At 37.1% G+C, this 18942-nt stretch overlaps 1 protein-coding gene across 2 annotated transcripts in view; it reads right to left on the reverse strand.

The window, feature by feature from the left end:
- SLC25A24 (solute carrier family 25 (mitochondrial carrier; phosphate carrier), member 24) overlaps window positions 1-18942 on the reverse strand; it is a 66721-nt gene that overhangs the window by 18555 nt on the left and 29224 nt on the right. For both annotated transcript variants that reach the window (XM_011935222.1, XM_011935223.1), the window contains exons 3-5: window positions 17263-17350; window positions 3558-3669; window positions 1116-1274 (exon numbers count right to left, since the gene is read on the reverse strand). In XM_011935222.1, the coding sequence (XP_011790612.1) occupies window positions 1116-1274; window positions 3558-3669; window positions 17263-17350 (359 nt within the window). The remainder of the gene's footprint in view (window positions 1-1115; window positions 1275-3557; window positions 3670-17262; window positions 17351-18942) is intronic.

Raw genomic sequence — 18942 nt, forward strand, 5'->3', positions numbered from 1 at the left:
GAAATCCATTTTATTTTAAATAAATAAACTTCACAATAAAATAGGACAAAGGAAAAAATAAATGCTTATTCAAGTTCTCTAAAAGTCAAGTTACTACTGTTCCTAAAGAAAAACACACACCAATCCCCTCTCCTTTTCCTTTAAAGCATTAGCTTTGCCCCTAAATAAATTTTAGGATTTGGGTACATTCTGAAGGAATGCTAGCTTAAAATATTGTCAGAAATCTTTTTGTACAGATATCTATGGACAAATATAAAAACTGCTGACCATAAGTATAACAAAGTTTTAAAAATATTTTGTAAACTACTACTATGTTCCAACAGGTTATTCCAGTGTACCAGACATTTTCACATACCTGATATTGTTTGATTCTCAACCATTCTTGTTAGATATTCTTATCCCCATCCCAGAATGAAGGAAAATGAGACCTCAGAGGTTTCATGCAGCATGAAAACCAAGAGCACTGGAGGCAAAGATACTCCATTCCCCCTCTCATTTGTGGTAAAGGAAAAGTTAATTCTCTGGGCCTCAGATTCCCCCTGGAAGAATGATAAAATACCTACTTCACTGGGCTGCTGCAAGCATTAACTGGCTTACCACAATAAGCAAATACATATTAATTATTTTCCTTTCCCTCTTTCCACTCTGGCCAGCCCAGTGCTACACTGCTAGTAAATAACAAAATCAGTCTATAAAGCCATATCTTTTTCTGCTAACCTCAGCTTCAGAATAATTTTTAAAATTACATTGCTGGTCTAAGATTCTAGATTTCAGAAATACTTTACTTTTGATAAAGTATATAAAAAGGAAGGAAACTATAAATAAGGAGAATCCTACAAGAATAGCTAGAGATATTATTTAAATTAAACGTTTGAATAGTCATAGAATGCCAAAGATTAAAAGTTCATTACATACATGTACTAACAATCTAAGGTTTGGTACACCACCGTACTTACATGGACTGAATTCAGAGTTAACAGCAACAAAATAGATTTATTTTTTAGGGTATAAAAGATCATTACTGAGAAATTTTAAAAGTTCTTTTTCAAAGCACCACATTTCTCGTTGTTTTAGAATATTTAGGGCAAACCTGGACACACGATAATAAAGCTCACCTGCATCATGATTTTCAGACGGTCCAAAGGGGCAGTGCTTGTTCGAGAGACGGCACCAGCAATGCCTCCTGCCAAAAGCTGCCTCCACCATTGTCCGGATTTTTTTTCATCTTCTGTGAATTCATCTGGAATAGTTAAGCTATCCCCTATGTCAATTCCCTGTTAAAATGAAAAAAAGATCCCCTTAGTTAAAAATATATAATCCCAGAAGACATTTCTGTTTTAGAGAGAATCGTATGTTATTTTACTGTTAATATGAACTTCACTCCCTAGAATTTATACAAAACCAATTTGAGCACAAAGATTATGTCTTCTATTCACAATGAACAATGCACGGTATCAGTTCACAAGAAATGAAAATAAACAGTAATTACAAATATACAAAACCAACAGTTACAACTTTCTTTCATCATAGATTCACAGTATCTTTTCTTCTCTAGGTCTAGGTTAGAATGAAAGGGCAGCATTTTATCAGGTATAGTCCATCTTTTTTACTGCAACCACTTTTCATAAGGCTAGAAAACCAATTGGTGATGACATCTTTTAAGAAATTAGTTCATCAGTTCTTAAACAATACTTCCTTTATCTCAAATTTATATCCACATTACACTTTATACCATGATGTTTTAAATATGTAAATAAAAATTAAAACTGTGTATGTGAATACCCCTAAACTCATTTTCTACTGCTTATAAAAATATTTTTATAAATCTGACTTGTCATTTAAAACATGCAATAGATTCCACATAAAATTTAGCTAATGGAGAGGTACTGTTTCAAATCATCACCCCTTCAACCTATTCTACATTACTATAGCTTGAGAGAAACAACTCTATAATAATATTTTTACAATTCTATTATCTAAATTGTTTTGGCATAAAATTTTTTTTACAAGTAAGAGTGCAAGGGGAAGGAGCTATCTTACTATCCTATGGTAGTAACCCTCTCTTCCTTCATTTTACCATCAATAAAATGGAGATACGATTGTAGTCTCAACTGTTATCAACTACCTTAAAAAATACAGTAAGAATTACGTAAATAAAACTTCACATAGTGTAAAATTTATCTAGGCAACTGAACTACTAGTATATTATTTTATACTCATAGCTGAGAAGGCACTAATCACCAACAATTTTAAAATGCTTTATGTAAGCTTAGGCATTGTTACTAGTGGCAATGTGAACTCCTGACTTCACTTAACGCATATTTAATTTAGTAAAATCTTAAGTGCGTAGAAGACAATCCCATTAAGAAAAAAGAAAAAGGCTGGGCGCGGTGGCTCCGCCTGTAATCCCAACACTTTGGGAGGCCGAGGCGAACGGATTATGAGGTCAGGCAATAGAGGCCATCCTGGCTAACATGCTGAAACTCCATCTGTACTAAAAATACAAAAAATTACCCCGGCGTGGTGGTGGGCACCTGTAGTCCCAGCTACTCGGGAGGCTGAGGCAGTAGAATGGCGTGAACCCAAGAGGCGGAGGTTGCAGTGAGCCGAGATCGCACCACTGCACTCCAGCCTGGGCAGCAGAGTGAGACTAAGTCTCAAAAAAAACAAAAACAAAAACCTCCAGAGAGTTCCCAATGGTTTCAGGAGCAGATTACATAATAATAGAACTTGGTTTACATCAGTATGCATAATATTAATGAAACAATCAAAATTTGAAAGTTTTGTGGAAAACAAACTGGGATGAAATGCTAAGCAGATGAAGCAAAAAGATTCTATACCCTTTAATGAATATTGTAAGTGCCTTAAGCCAGAGATAAATCTAGGCAATCTGACCAAACAAGGACACAGATCCTCAGCAACCATGAGGTGCTCAGATTATTTGGACAATACGCCTGTAATCCCAGCACTTTGGGAGGCCGAGACGGGCGGATCACGAGGTCAGGAGATCGAGACCATCCTGGCTAACACAGTGAAACCCCATCTCTACTAAAAAATACAAAAACTTAGCCGGGCGAGGTGGCGGGCGCCTGTAGTCCCAGCTACTCGGGAGGCTGAGGCAGGAGAATGGCGTGAACCCGGGAGGCGGAGCTTGCAGTGAACTGAAATGGCTCCCCTGCACCAACCTGGGCGACAGAGCGAGACTCCGTCTCAAAAAAAAAAAAAAATGTAAAAGGCTACAACTTTTACACTTCCCTATGGCAGAATACTTAAATGCCGATAAAAGCTAGACAGCTTATTCATCAAGGTAGTACTTCTTCCAAGTTTTAAGAATGGACATTTACGCAGTCTTAGGGTTTTTTTTTGTTTTTTGCTTTTTGTTTCTTTTTAAATAACTCTATAAATCTATGCCTAATAGAATAAATAGAACTCTACAGGTTAAGAAGCTACTGGGACTCAGGTATCCTGGCCCATAAGTGTTACAGAGTGTTCTTGGTTGATAACTGTACCTATGGTTTATAGCTCCAAATAAGTATAAATACATAAAGTATACTTACTGTAGAATGTTTCCAGAAACGGATAATTTCCTCAATGTCTGTAACAGGATTAAATAAGAAGTAGTCTCTCCATTCATTCCAGTCCACTGTCATTGTCCCATCAGCATCAATGCTGAAATTTTAAAAAAAAAGATCAAAGAACAAAACTAAATTGATAAATAAAACTAACAATACTGGCCACTTTACAGAACGACAGTTTCTTTTCTAACATAATATTCTTGTTAAATTAAAAAACCCCATCCACAAATATAGGTTGTTGGAAATGGCCGCAAGCATTTTATGGTCCTGTTAGTTAGTTTTAATTATCTAGATAAAAATGGGTCCCAAAATTACAGCCAGCTCACCAAAGACTACTTTCAGCACTCTGTCAGACTCTGCCAATGAGCTACAAAACACAAAAACTGAAAGGTAAAATATTGAAAGGTGGTAATGAATAGATTCACTATCCATTTTTTCATGCACTTAGTGGATCATGAAGATAATTCTTAATGTTCTATTGCAACATTTGAATGTAGTTTTGAAATATACTCAAAACATGTTATCAATTTCCTCCAAGTTAGGAAAATTAAAAAATTAACAGTGATTGTAAAAAATCAAACTCTCAGTGTCTGTGCCTTTGAGTCTCAAGAAATCCTGGCACCTCATTTTCAATCTTAAAATTAACATATTGTAGTCTTAAATATTTATCATTAATATTTGGCTTGCTTTACAAGTTTCTTGGTAATTAATGCCATTTGTATCTGTTTTCTCCTAAGAGAAATTCCAAATGTGCCAGGATTTTGACTGTTTTATTCCCTTCTTTCGGCCACCTCTTAACAGCAGCTGGCACAAAGAAGGTGCTCATTTATTTACTGAATTAATGGATGTCTCTAAAAAAAAAGCTTTGGTGCATCCTACAAATTTTATTCTATAATTAGTATGAAAATGACGCAAAAGGATAGCAGTCAAATAAAATGCAATTTTCAGATATTCATTATTGTGTTTTCTAGTGTCATTTTTTTATTTTGACCTGCACATGGGAAATTACACTTAAACTTTCACTTGTCCCAGCACAGAGGTATATCTGCATGAGAGTCCTAGTCACTACTTATGTTTATAGTATTACTCTGGGTTGCAATATTTATAGCTTTATTTATATCACTATTTTCTGCTTTAATGTAATTGTTTGTTGCCTGACGCCACCACCCAACCTCCCACACATAAGCAGCCTGCACAAGGCAAGGATTTTTTTTTTTTATTTCATTCAAAGTTATAACCAAGGTTTCTAAAACAGTGCCTGCCACTGAGTATTTACTGAATAAATAAATGAATTACAAACTCTGTAGCTTAAAACCACAGAACATTTAGTGTATTTACAAACTTCTTAGATAAGATAGTCTTGCTGTGGGTATAACTTGCATTTCCCTTCAAATCACTAAAGATGTTGAGCATCTCTTACCATGTTCATTTGCTATTGCTGTTTCTTCCATGTGAAATATGCTGTTCATGTCTTTGCCCATTTTTCTAACAGGTTGTATATCTTTTTCTTATTTATGTAATTCTTTATATTGTTCATTCTAATCCTTCAAGTTATAAGTTGGCAAATACCTTCTCTTTGTTGGAAGGTATTGTTGGAAATACCTTCCACTCTATGCTGTCCAAGTACAGATGCTCTTGATTTTAATGCCGCTGAATTTAATCTTTTTAATGCAGTTGAATTCAGTCTTTTCATTTCTGTGTATGGCTTTTTGTATCTTGTTTTTAAAATAAATTCTTCCCTACACTGAGATAAAGATATTTCTTCCCCACCACCTCAAGCTGTTATAGTTTAACTTTCATGTTTAGGTTGATGTTTGTCTATGGTAAGAGGCAGGTATCCCAATTTCCTGTTTGTCTGCATGAGCATGAGCATCATCTATTGCATACACTCTCCTTTTCCCAAAGTTTTGCGAAGCTACTTCTTTCATGTGACAAATCCAAAATATGGATGGGTCTGTTTCTGGGTTCTCTATTATGTTCCACTTGTTAACTTGTCTGTTTCTGTAGAAATAGCACTGACTTGGTTATGGCTTAGTAACAACCCTTGGTATCTGATAGGGCAGGCCCCTGGCTCCTTACAGTTCTTCAGGAATATCCTGGATATTCTTAGGTCTTTGCTCTTTGATATAAATTTGAGACTCAGCTTGACAAGTTCCTCAAAAAAAAACCAGGCGGGTTTTTTTCAATGGCATTGAATCTCTATTACCAATTTGGAGAGAAGATACATCTTTTCTATACTGAGTCTTCTTTAATGTCTTCTAATAAATTTCGTTAAGTTGCTCTTATAAATGCATTGATTGTGGTATATTTTTTAATACAGCTGATTCAGTTTGCTAATATTTTCTTTAAATTTTACATATAAGTCATAGGTATCTTGGTCTATACTTTCGCTGTTTCATATACTGTCTGCTTGTGGTATTATAGTTATAATGATCTAGAAAGGATACGATAGTGTACTTCTACACCCTGGAAATGTTTGTACATCTGCTCTTTAATCATTTGCAAGAACCATCTAGGGCTAACGTTTTGTTTATGAGAATATTTTAAATTACTGATCCAATCTCTTCAATTGCTTAGGTACTATCAGCTATTTCTTCTTGATTCAGTCCCAGTAAGTTCCATTTTTCTAGAAATTCATCTACTTTGTCTGTTTTCAAATTTATTGGCATTAATAATTCATAATATTTTATTAGTTTTTTAAAAGCTCTTAGGTGTCTCTTTGTAACTGAACATGATTTACTTACATCTCATTTCTCTTTTTTCTTCATCAATCTTTCCAGAGGCTTGCCTTTTCCAACAAACAGCTTCTGGCTTTGTTGATCCTGTTACTGCATCTTTGCTATATATTCTTTATTACCTCCTTCCTCCTACCTTCTTTGAGATTATTCCAGTTTCTCTCCCCTAACTTAGCACATTAGTTTTCAGACTTAATTATTTTCTAATAAAAGTTTTCAGACTATAAAATTCCTACAAGTACCATCTTAGAAATATTCCATAAGTTTTAATGTTTTCAAGTCAACGTGTCCTTGAATATCCACTTATGATTTCCTTTGACCCACAAGTTGAGAAGTGTATATCACATTTTAAAATATTGGCATTTTTATAATTTATGTCTGTAATTGACTTCTACTTTAACACACAGTGGTCAGAGAAAGTAGTTCTTGTGATACCAGTTCTTTGAAATGTGTTGAATCTGGCTTTACCACCTACTATGAAATCAATTTTTATACATGTGCCATATGCACCTAAGAAAAAATATTTTTTCTAATTTTTTGATGCAAGGTCCTATTACATGCCCATTAAATCAAGCTTATGTATTTAAAATTTTTTGTCTTCACTAAAGTTTTTCTCTGCTTGACCTATCAAATACAGGAAGAACTGTGTTAAACTCTCTCACCACTGTGATGGATTTGCCAATTTATCCCCAGAATTTTATCAACCAGCTTAAAAATTTTATATCCTCATACTGATTTTTAAAACATGGTGACACTCTATTTTTACTAACGTTTTTACTATATAATCTATTATGAATAGATTATTAATAATTAATATTAAAATAGTTGATATTAACATAGCTACCCCAGCTTTTTTTTTGGTTAGTAGGACTTTATTTTGCTTGTTCTTTCATCTGACAATCTCTACCTTCTGACAAAATTTACATTAATTTTTATTAATTGAAGACTAAACTGAGAAAGTTCTAACTGATCAAAAGGTGATTATCTCCTAACTTACTCATCCCTCACCTCAAACCCCCACAGAAACAGGCTAAGAACTTTATTTAGCCTGCCCCATTTGAGAATGGAAATGAAGGGAAATCATGCCCCAGCATTATTGCAGGGCACATTTTAGTGGAGTTTTACTGCGCTTGAATTTATTTCTCACATCTTACTTATTGCTTTCTAATTATCTCTTTCTTTCTATGTTTTTCCCTCTCCTCTCTTCGTTGGATTGTTTGAATCTTATGTTTTTGTATTTATTTTCTTATTCCATTTCTTTCCTCCCTGGTTTTGAAGTCATATACTCAATTACTATAGTTTCAATCGTTTACCTTGAAATTTTACCACATACATACAACAAAGTCTAAAGTGAATGTTTGACCCCACCATCCTAAATAAGGTAACAATTTTAGAACAGTTTAAAACAAATCATCCCCTCCCCTCTTAACTTGCACACTATTATTGTCTAGTATTGTAGTTGTCCTTTTTCTTAAAACCCACAAATGGGTCATTATTATCACATCCATGGCTGTTTCCAACAGACTACTGAAATAATCCATAGACCACTAGCTAAGAGGTGGCCCACTATGGTCTAGAGAGTACCAAGAAACATTGTGTGACCCATTCTCCATATATGCTGCTTCCAGGATGTATAGGCCCTCTCCCATACCTACCTTCAACTCACCCTTTTCAGTAGCATAATTCTACTCATTCTTTAAATCTTTTTTTTTTTTTTTTTTTTTTTTGAGACGGAGTCTCGTTCTGCCGCCCAGGCTGGAGTGCAATGGCCGGATCTCAGCTCACTGCAAGCCCCGCCTCCTGGGTTTATGCCATTCTCCTGCCTCAGCCTCCCAAGTAGCTGGGACTACAGGCGCCCACCACCTCGCCTGGCTAGTTTTTTGTATTTTTTAGTAGAGACGGGGTTTCACTGTGTTAGCCAGGATGGTCTCGATCTCCTGATCTGCCCGTCTCGGCCTCCCAAAGTGCTGGGATTACAGGTTTGAGCCACCGCGCCCGGCCTCTACTCATTCTTTAACATATTCTTTAGTATTTTCTGAGAGTCCGTTATCATAATGTGGTAGACATGGAACTGTTAACCAGATACACATGGTCTGTGCCCTCAGTGGGAACAACAAGCACTAAACAAAAGCAAGCAATACCCAATATTCATTGAGCATTTGCCAGGCATTGTTCTAAGTACTTCCCATGTTAACTCATTTAATCCTCAAAACAAGCTCATGTATTTACTATACTCTCCATTTTACAGACAAAGAGAGGTTAAGGATTTTGTTATAGTCACAAGGCTAGTAAGTAGAGTACAATTAAGAGTTTCAACCCAGGCGTTGTTTTAATTCCAAACTGTACTCCTAACCACTGAGATACACAAATAAGTCAATGATTACAAACCATAAGAGCCATGAAGCAGAGAAACAAGTTGCATAGACAAAGAATAACTAAGAGCCATGAAGCAGAGAAACAAGTTGCATAGACAAAGAATAACTGGAGTGAAGGGTTCCCAGGTTCTGAATAATTGTGGAGAAAGAAACCTAAAGATATGAAAATGAGAGGAAATGGGAAATGAGATGGAGATGAAAGCCTAAAAGAAAAATGAGAGCAGAAGATAATTATGATGTATGTGAAACCCGTTTCAGAGGGAATGCCTGCTTCAGCTACTTCATATCTACAGCTTCTACTGAACAGGTGTAAGTAGGAAGCTATATTTCAACCCAGTGACTCCTCTCTCACTGTGATGACCCAGTCACAGCTGTTTCAATCAGCACTGTGTTAGTCTGTTTTGCATTGTTATAAATGAACACCTGAGACTCAGTAATTTATAAAGAAAAGAAGCTTATGTGGCTCACAGTTCTACAGACTGTACAAGCATGGCACCAACATCTGCTCAGTTTCTAGTGAGACCTCAGGAAGCTTTTACTCATGACTGAAGGCAAAAGGTGAGCAAGTGTGCCAGATGGTGAGAGAAGGACAAGATAAATGAGGTGCCAGGCTCTTATAAACAAGCAGCTCTCATGAACTAATAGAGTTCACTTATCACCAAGCCATTAATGAAGGATCCACTCTCGTGACCAAATTAGTCCCTACTTCCAACACTGGAGGTCACATTTCAACATGAGATTTGGAAGGGACAAATACCCAAACCATATTAAGCACTATTCAGATGTTTTTCCCATGAATTCAGGTTTGGGACACAAAGAGACAGTGAAATGGAAGAAAACAAGCTGACATTTGGAGTGACATGAGTAACACTAATGGCTAAGCACTTGAGGGAAGGTCCATGATGGTTATATAACTATAGGAAACTCTGGTCACATACTGCCTTTAAAAAGTGTTTCTAACATTTTTACTGAAGAAGTATAAACACTAGTAATAATAATAATATCCCAAAAGTACAAAAAAAGTCACAGCCATGAAAGAAATATAAATCAAAGCCACAATGAGATATCACTTCATACCAATTACATATTAGTCAGGGTTATCTAGAGAAGCAGAACCAATGGATTGTTAAAATCAAAAGAAATCAAAAGACAGTTCAGATATGGTGGCTTATGCCTGTAATCCCAGCACTTTGGTAGGGCAAGGTGGGTGGATTGCTTGAGCCCAGGATTTCAATACCAGCCTAGATGATATGGTTTGGCTGTGTCCCCACCCAAATCTCATCTTGAATTGTAGTTCCCATAATTTCTATGTGTCATGGGAGAGAGCTGGTGGGAGGTAATTGAATTATGGGGAGTGGTTAACCCCATGCTGCTGTTCTCGTGATAGTGAGTGAGTTCTCACGAGATATGATGGTTTTATAGGGGCTTTTCCCTCCTTGCTCAGCACTTCTTCTTCCTGCCACTATGAGAAGGACATGCTTGCTTCCCTTTCTGCTATGACTGTAAGTTACCTGAGGCCTCCCCAGCCATGCGAAACTGTGAGTCAATTAAACGCCTTTCCTTTATAAATTACCCATTCTCAGGCAGTTCTTTATAGCAGCATGAGAAAGGACTAATACAGTAAATTGGTACCAGGAGTGGGGTGCTGCTAAAAGGGTACCCAAAAATGTGGAAGTGACTTTGGAACTGGGTAACAGGCAGAGGTTGGAACAGTTAGGAGGGTTCAGAAGAAGAGTGGGAAAGTTTGGAACTTCTTAGAGATTTGGAGGGCTCAGAAGGCAGAAAGATGTTGGAAAGTTTGTAACTTCCCAGAGACTTGTTGAATTGCTTTGACCAAAATGCTGATAGTAATATGCACAATGAAGTCCAAGCTGAGGTGATCTCAAAGGGAGATGAGGAACTTGTTGGGAACTGGAGCAAAAGTGACTCTTGTTATGCTTTAGCAAAGAGACTGGTGGCTTTTTGTCCCTGCCCTAGAGATCTGTGGAACTTTGAACCTAACAGAGATGATTTGGGGTATCAGGCAGAAGAAATTTCTAAGTGGCAAAGCATTCAACAGGAAGCAGAGGATAAAAGTTTGGCAAATCTGCACCCTGATGATGTAACAGAAAATAAAAATCTATTTTCTGAGGAACAAATTCAAGCCAGCTGCAGAAATCTGCATAAGTAACAAAGAGTGAAATGTTAATCACTAAGACAATGGGGAAAATGCCTCCAGGGCACTTCAGAGGTCTTTAGGAAAGGCCCTCCCATCATAGGCCCAGAGGCCCAGGAGGAAAAAATGGTTTCATGGGCCAGGTCCAGGGCCTTGCTGATTTGTGTAATCTCAGGACTTAGTGCCCTGCATCCCAGCCATGGCTAAAAGAAGCCAACATACAGCTCAGGCAATGTCTTCAGAAGCTGCAAGCCCCAAGCCTTGGCAGCTTCCACAAGGTGTTGAGTCTGCAGGTACACAGAAGCCAAGAACTAAGGTTTGAGATCCTCTGCCTAGATTTCAGAGGATGTATGGAAATGCCTGGATATCCAGACAGATGTTTGCTGCAGGGGTGGAGCCCTCAAGGAGAACCTCTGCTAGGGCAGTGCAGAAGGGAAATGTGGGGTTGGAGCCTACACACAGAGTCCCCACTGGAGCACAGCCTAGTGGAGCTGTGAAAAGAGGGCCACCATCCTCCAGAACCCAGAATAGTAGATCCACTGACAGCTTGCACCATTCACCTGGAAAAGCCACAGACACTCAACACCAGCCTGTGAAAAGAGCCAGAAGGAGGTCTGTACCCTGCAAAGCCACAGGAGTGGAGATGCCCAAGGCCATGGGAGCCCACTTCTTGCATTAGCGTGAGCTAGATGTGTGACATGGAGTCAAAGGAGATCATCTTGGAGATTTAAGATTTGACTACCTCACTAGATTTCGGACTTACTTGGGACCTGTAGTCCCTTCATTTTGGCCAATTCCTCCCATTTGGAACAGTGTATTTAATCAATGCCTGTACCCCCATTGTATCTAGGAAGTATAATAACTACCTTGCTTTTGATTTTACAGGCTCATAGGCAGAAGGGGCCCACCTTGTCTCCAATGAGACCTGTGGACTTTTAGGTTAATGCTGGAATGAGTTAAGATACTGGGGGACTGTAGGGAGGCATGATTGTGTTTTGTAATGTGGGATCATGAGATTTGGGAGGGACCAGGGGCAAAATGATATGGTTTGGCTGTGCCCTCACCCAAGTCTCATCTTGAATTATAGTTCCAATAATCCCCATATGTCATGGGAGGGACCCAGTGAGAGGTAATTGAATCATGGGGGAGGTTACCCTCATTCTGATGTTCTCATGATAGTGAGTAAGTTCTCATGAGATTTGATTATTTTATAAGGGTTTTCTTCCCTCTTTGCTAGGCACTGCTCTTCCCACCATCATGTGAAGAAGGATGTGTTTGGTTCCCCTTCCACCAATGCTTGTAAGTTTCCTGAGGGCTCCCCAGTCAAGCAAAAGTGTGAGTCAATTAAACCTCTTTCCTTTATAAATTACCCAGTCTCAGGCAGTTCTTTATAGCAGCATGAGAATGGACTAATACAATAGGCAACATGGCAAAACCACATCTCTACCAAAAATATAAAAATTAGCCAGGCATTGTGGTACATGCCTGTGGTCCCAGGTACTCAGGAAGTGAGAGGATCAATTGAGCCAGGGAAGTTGAGGTTGCAGTGAGCCATGACTGTACCACTGCATTCCAGATGGGATGACGGGATGACAGAGCAAGACCTTGCTTCACAAAAAATAAAAATCAAAAAATCAAATGACAGATAGTAATGAGTATTGATATGGCTGTGGAGAAACTGAAACCTTCATTTATTGCTGCTGAGATTATAAAATGGTGCAGACACTTTAGAAACAGTTTGAAAGTTCTTCAAAATATTAAAGATATTTAATTAAATATTAAAGAATCTCTAGACAGGCTAACTGTTGAAGGGCATTCTCAGACAAAGCCAGTCTGCAAAGACTGAAATAAGCGCCTACTTCTTCTAATGCACAAACATAAACACGTGGCCACAATCATCGACAACAATCAGGAACAAATGACATCACTAAAGAAACAAAATAAAGTACCAATGACCATCCCTAAAGAAACAGAGATGTATGAACTGACAAAGAATTCAAAATAACTGTTTTAAGAAAGCTCAGCAAACTTCAAGAAAACACAAAGAAACAATTCAATGAAATTAGGAAAATAACCAGTGACAATTAGAAAGGTAATAAAGAGATTGAAATAATAAAAGAAAAAAACCAAACAGAAATTATGGAGCTGAAAAACACAATGAACAAAATTAAAATGCAATATGGGAGCATCAACTGCAGAAGTAGTCAAGAAAAAGAAAGAAATTACGAACTCAAAGGTTATTTGAAAATACACAGAGGAGAAAAAAGAATGAAAATGAATGAAGAAAGCTTACAAGATTTACGGAACAGCATCAAAACAGCAAAGTTTTGAGTCACAGGAGTTAAAAAAGGAGAAAAGGAAGATAAAGGGGGTAAAAAGCTTAATTAAAGAAACAGTAACAGAAAATTTTCCAAACCTGAAGAAAGATGTAAATCTCTACATACAGAAAAAGTCAAAGGTCTCTAATCAGATTCAGTCCAAACAAGACTACCTCAAAACATATTACAATCAAACTATCAAATATTAAAAACAATGAGAGGATCCTGAAAACAGCAAGAGATAAGAAGCAAATAACATATAAGAGAGTCCCAATATGGTTGGCAATAGACTTGTCAGCAGAGACCTACCAAGTCAGGAGAGAAAGGGATGATACATTCAAAGTGTTCAAGGAGAAAAATACCAACCAAGACTAATGTACCCAGCAAAGTGTCCTTCAGAAATGAAGGAGAGATACTTTCCCAGATGAACAACAGCTGAGGGAGTTAATCATGACCACACCTATTTTATAAGAAATGTAAAAGGAGTTCCTCAAGCTGAAAGAAAAATATACTAATGAGTAACACGAAAACATCTGAAAGTATAAAACTGACTGATAAAAGAAAGTACATAGGTAAATTAAAAATACTCTAATACTGTAATGATGGTATGCAAATCACTTATATCTGTAGTAGGAAAGATAAAAGAGAAAACTATTAAAAGTAATAATAGCTATAATAATTTGTTAAGGGATACACAGTATGAAAAAATGTGAACTGTGAAATCAAAAATTCAAAATGCCAAGGGATTAAGTAAAAGTATAATTTTTTTTTGTTTTGGAGGGTTTTTGCAATAAAAATGAAGTTATCAAGTTAAAATAAACTATTATAACTCTTAAGATGTTTTTTGGTAACCACAAATAAAAAACCAATAGGAGATACACAAAAAACAAAAAGCAAGAAATCAAAACATACCACTAGAGAAAATCACTCCACCACAAAAAAAAGACAGCAAGAGAGGAAGAAAAGAATAAAGGATCTACAAAAGAACCATGAAACAATAAGCAAAATGGCAGTACAAAGTCCTTACTTATCAATAATTACCTTGAACATGAATGGATTAAATTATCCAATCAAAAAACATAGTGTCTGAGTGGATAAAAAAAACTAGATCCAACTATATGCTGCCCATGACAGACTCATTTCATCTGTAAATATACACACAGACTGATGGTGAAGGAATGGAAAAAGATATTCCATTGAAACAGAAACCAAAAGAGAGCAGGAGTATACTTATATCATATTAAACAAACTTTAAGTCAGAAAGTGTAAAGGAGAAACAAAGATCCTATATAATGATACAAGGGTCAATTCAATAAGAGGATATAACAATAAGTTATATGAAGGCACTTTTACTCCAGTTCTCCCATTTTGAATTTTCAATGTCACAATTTATATATTTTACATTGCATATCCCTTAATAAATTACATGGCTATTGTTTTTTATAAATATATATGAACCCAACATCAGTGCACCTAAAGATAAATACCAAACATTGGCCAGGCGCGGTGACTCATGTCTGTAATCCCAGCACTTTGGGAGGCCAAGGCGGGTGGATCATGAAGTCAAGAGATCAAGACCATCCTGGCCAACATGGTGAAACCTTGTTTTTACTAAAAATACAAAAATTAGCTGGGAGTGATGGCAGGTGCCTGTAGCCCCAGCTACTCAGGAGGCTGTGGCAGGAGAATCACTTGAATCGGGAGGCAGAGGCTGCAGTGAGCCGAGACCCTGCCACTGCACTCCAGCCTGGCAACAGAGGAGACTCCATCTCAAAAACAACAACAACAACAAAGATAGACTGCAATACAGCAATAGTAGGGGACTTCAACACACTACCTTCAGCAATGGACAAATCACTTCAACAGAAAATCAGTAAGAAACATCAGATTTAAACTATACTCTAGAACAAATGGACAGATCAGACATAAAACATTTCACCTAATGGCAAGAGAATACACATTTTTCTCAACTGTACATGGAACATGCACCAAGGTGCACCAGGGGATATCATATGTTAGGCCACTAAACAAGTCTTAACAAATTTAAGCAGAAGGAAATCATATCAAGTTTCTTTTCTGACTACAATAATAAAAAATTAGAAATCAGTAACAGAGGTGCTTCAGCAAATCCACAAATACATGGAAATTGAACAACATGCTCCTGAATGATCAGTGGGTCAATGAAGAAACTGAAAGCAAAATTCAAAAATTTCCTGAGATGAAAAAAAATGGAAACACAGCCTACCAAAACCCATGGAATACAGCAAAAGCAGTTTTAAGAGCAAATTTATGGCAGTAAATGCCTACATAAAAACAAAAAACCTCAAATAAACAACCAAAAAACCCCAATAGACATCTTTCAAAGACATACAAATGGCCAAAAAATACAAGAAAAAAAAAAAAGCTCAATATCACTAATTACCATAGAAATGCAAATAAAGGCCGGGTGCAGTGGCTCATGCCTGTAATCCCAGCACTCTGGGAGGCTGAGACGGGCAGATCACGAGGTCAGGAGATCGAGACCATCCTGACTAACACGGTGAAACGCCATCTCTACTAAAAATACAAAAAAAATTAGCCGGGTGCGGTGGCAGGCACCTGTAGTCCCAGCTACACGGGAGGTTGAGGCAGGAGAATGGCGTGAACCTGGGAGGCAGAGCTTGCAGTGAGTGGAGATCGCGCCACTGCACTCCAGCCTGGGCAACAGAGCGAGACTCCGTCTCAAAAAAGAAAAAAATAAAATGCAAATAAAAACCACAATGAGATATCACCTCATATTACACTTAGAATGACGATTACCAAAGAGACAAAAGATAACAAGTGTTGGCAAGTATGTAGAGAAAAGGGCACTTGTGCACCCTGTTGGTGAGGAGGTAAATTAATACAGCCATTATGAAAAGCAGTATGGAGTTCCTTTAAAAATTAAATACAGAACTACCATATGATCCTACAATACCACCACTGTATGTATGTGTGTGTGTATACATATATATACATATATAAAATGAAATCAATATATCAAAGAGCCATGTGCATTCCCATGTTCATTACAGCACTATTCATAATAGCCAAGATCCGGAATCAACCTAAGTGTCCACCAATGCATGAACAGAGAAAATGTGCTACACATACACAAGAGAAAACTGTTCGGCCATAAAAAAGAAGGAAATCCTGTTATTTGTAACAACATGAATGAAATAAGCCAGGTAAAGACAAATACTGCATGATCTCACTCATGTGGAATCAGAAAAAGTTAATCTCATAGAAGCAGAGAGCAGAATACTTTGGGAGTGGGGTATGGTTTGTGTTAGAGGACACACAATTTCAGCTTGACACGAGGAATAAGCTCAAGAGCTCCACTGTACAACATGAAGACTATAATTAATAATAATAATAATATATTCTTGAAAAACACTAAGAGAATGGATGTAAAGTGTTCTCACCACAGAAATCATTAAGTATGAGATGTATCATGTTAATTAGCTAGACTTAGTCACTCCACAACGTATATATACTTCAAAACATCATGTTGTATATAATAAACACATATAATTGTCAATTTAAAAATAAAAAAATGTTTTAAATCACTGAATTGTATATTTTAGAAAAGTGAATTTATGGTATGTGAATTACAACTCAGTAAAGCTGCCGGCTGGGCGCAGTGGCTCACTCTTGTAATCCCAGCACTTTGGGAGTCCACGGCGGGTGGATCATCTGATGTCAGGAGTTCGAGATGAGCCTGGCCAATATGGTGAAACCGTCTCTACTAAAAATAAAAAAAAAAAATAGCCAGGTGTGGTGGCACGTGCCTGTAGTCCCAACTACTTGGAAGGCTGAGGCAGGAAAATTACTGGAACCTGGGAGGCGGAGGTTGCAGTGAGCTGAGATCACGCCACTGCACTCCAGCTGGGCAACCAGAGAGAGACTCCATCTCAAAAAAAAAAAAAAAAAAAGTTACCATAAATGGGAGGAAAAAAGACAAAAAGATCTTGGATATATGTAATGAAGACTAGGGAGGTGTTTTAAAGCCACACTTACAAACACAGAGTTCTAATGCAGGATATTAAAGTGAAAGTCAATTGTTGACCAACATGAAGAGCTTACCTTTGAAGAATCAACTCTGCTTGTTGTTCAGAAATAGTCAGACCCAGTGTCTGGAGAGACTGGACAATTTCTGAAGCCTCAATTTTTCCTTTAAAAAAATAAAAAGGGCAAAAAATAAAACTCGGAACTGACAAGAGCCACAGAAATCACGAATTTCAAATCTCTCATTTAAGAGAAAGCTTTAAACTGATTAAGGCAAAATCATGCATGTAGGTGAGTTATAGATTTGCTTAAATGCCTATCCCAACATCAATACTAAAAATGTAACAAATACATTAAACAAATAAACACACATTTTTTTAAAATTCAGTAATTATAATAGCCTTATAGATAAATAATATTCCTCCAAAGAGACCAACTTCTCAGGTGGCCTTACCAAGTAATGTAATTAAGAAGTAGCAGAACTAAGATCCAAATCAAGATATTCTAACTCTAAGATAAATTCAATTAAAGTAGGATCTAGTCATTTAAAAAGTATCTATTTCTACATTTTTAATAAATTACTAGACATTTACTATGCAAAACATCATGTATGACTGAGTTAAAGAGAAGTAGTAAATGAGGAAATAGAGCTAAAGCACAGACTATTCTTTTAAAAATTTGGCAGTAAAAGGCCAGGCATGGTGGCTCACACCTGTAATCCCAGCACTTTGGGAGGCTGAGGTGGGTGGATCACCTAAGATCAGCAGTTTGAGACCAGTGTGGCCAACATGTTGAAACCCCGTCTCTACTAAAAATACAAAAATTAGCCGGGCATGGTGGCAGGCACCTATAATCCCACCTACTTGGGAGGCTAAGAGAGGAAAATTGCTTGAAGCCAGGAGGCAGAGGTTGCAGTGAGCTGAGATTGTGACCACTGCACTCCAGCCTTGGTGACAGAGTGAGACTCCGTCTCAAAAATAAATAAACAAAAATAAAAATCTGGGAGCAAGGAAAAGAGAACAATAATAGACAGAACATTTTTAATACTAGGGAAATTAGAGCATGTTTGTATACAGAAGGAGAACAATCAGAAGACAGGAAGAAAATATAGAAAATCAAATAGAAGCAATAAATGTAAGCACTGCTATATTTCCTTCCAGCAATTCACAGGCTCATGAGAATCCTAAGACTACTGTACACGAAAAAGAATGAAACAAAACAAAGAGAGGGTCTGGTGCTGAAGCAGCATAAGCAGCTGACATCTCCAGAAAAAGAGGAAGACAAAAATTACTTTTGGTGGTGAAAGGATAGACTTTCTTGGAGAAAGGACCCTGGAGAGATGACAGGATTCTGAGAGAATCCTCCTGGGGAGAGGGAAGGAGCAGCATGAGAATCTGGATCATGTAAGGACAGTGAGAGGCAGCATCTGTGAGCAAAGAAATTATGCAAATACCCTTCTGAATATTCTCCTTTAGAACTGCACTCTTAAAGAGATATGCTCAATTCTCATTATTCACAGTAATCATGTTACATAAAGTTCTATATTCATTGCAAACACTGAATTAGCAAATACCAAACCATTGTTCCTACAGGAAAAACAGGGTTAGGTTCCTGTGAGCCTCTGATCACACCACTTTCTTTTTATTTATTTATTTAATTTATTTATTTATTTTATTTATTTATTTTTATTATACTTTAAGTTCTAGGGTACATGTGCATAACGTGCAGGTTTGTTACATATGTATACTTGTGCCATGT

The sequence above is a fragment of the Colobus angolensis genome, unplaced genomic scaffold (genome assembly GCF_000951035.1).
Source record: "Colobus angolensis palliatus isolate OR3802 unplaced genomic scaffold, Cang.pa_1.0 Scaffold141, whole genome shotgun sequence".
Classification (NCBI taxonomy): domain Eukaryota; kingdom Metazoa; phylum Chordata; class Mammalia; order Primates; family Cercopithecidae; genus Colobus; species Colobus angolensis.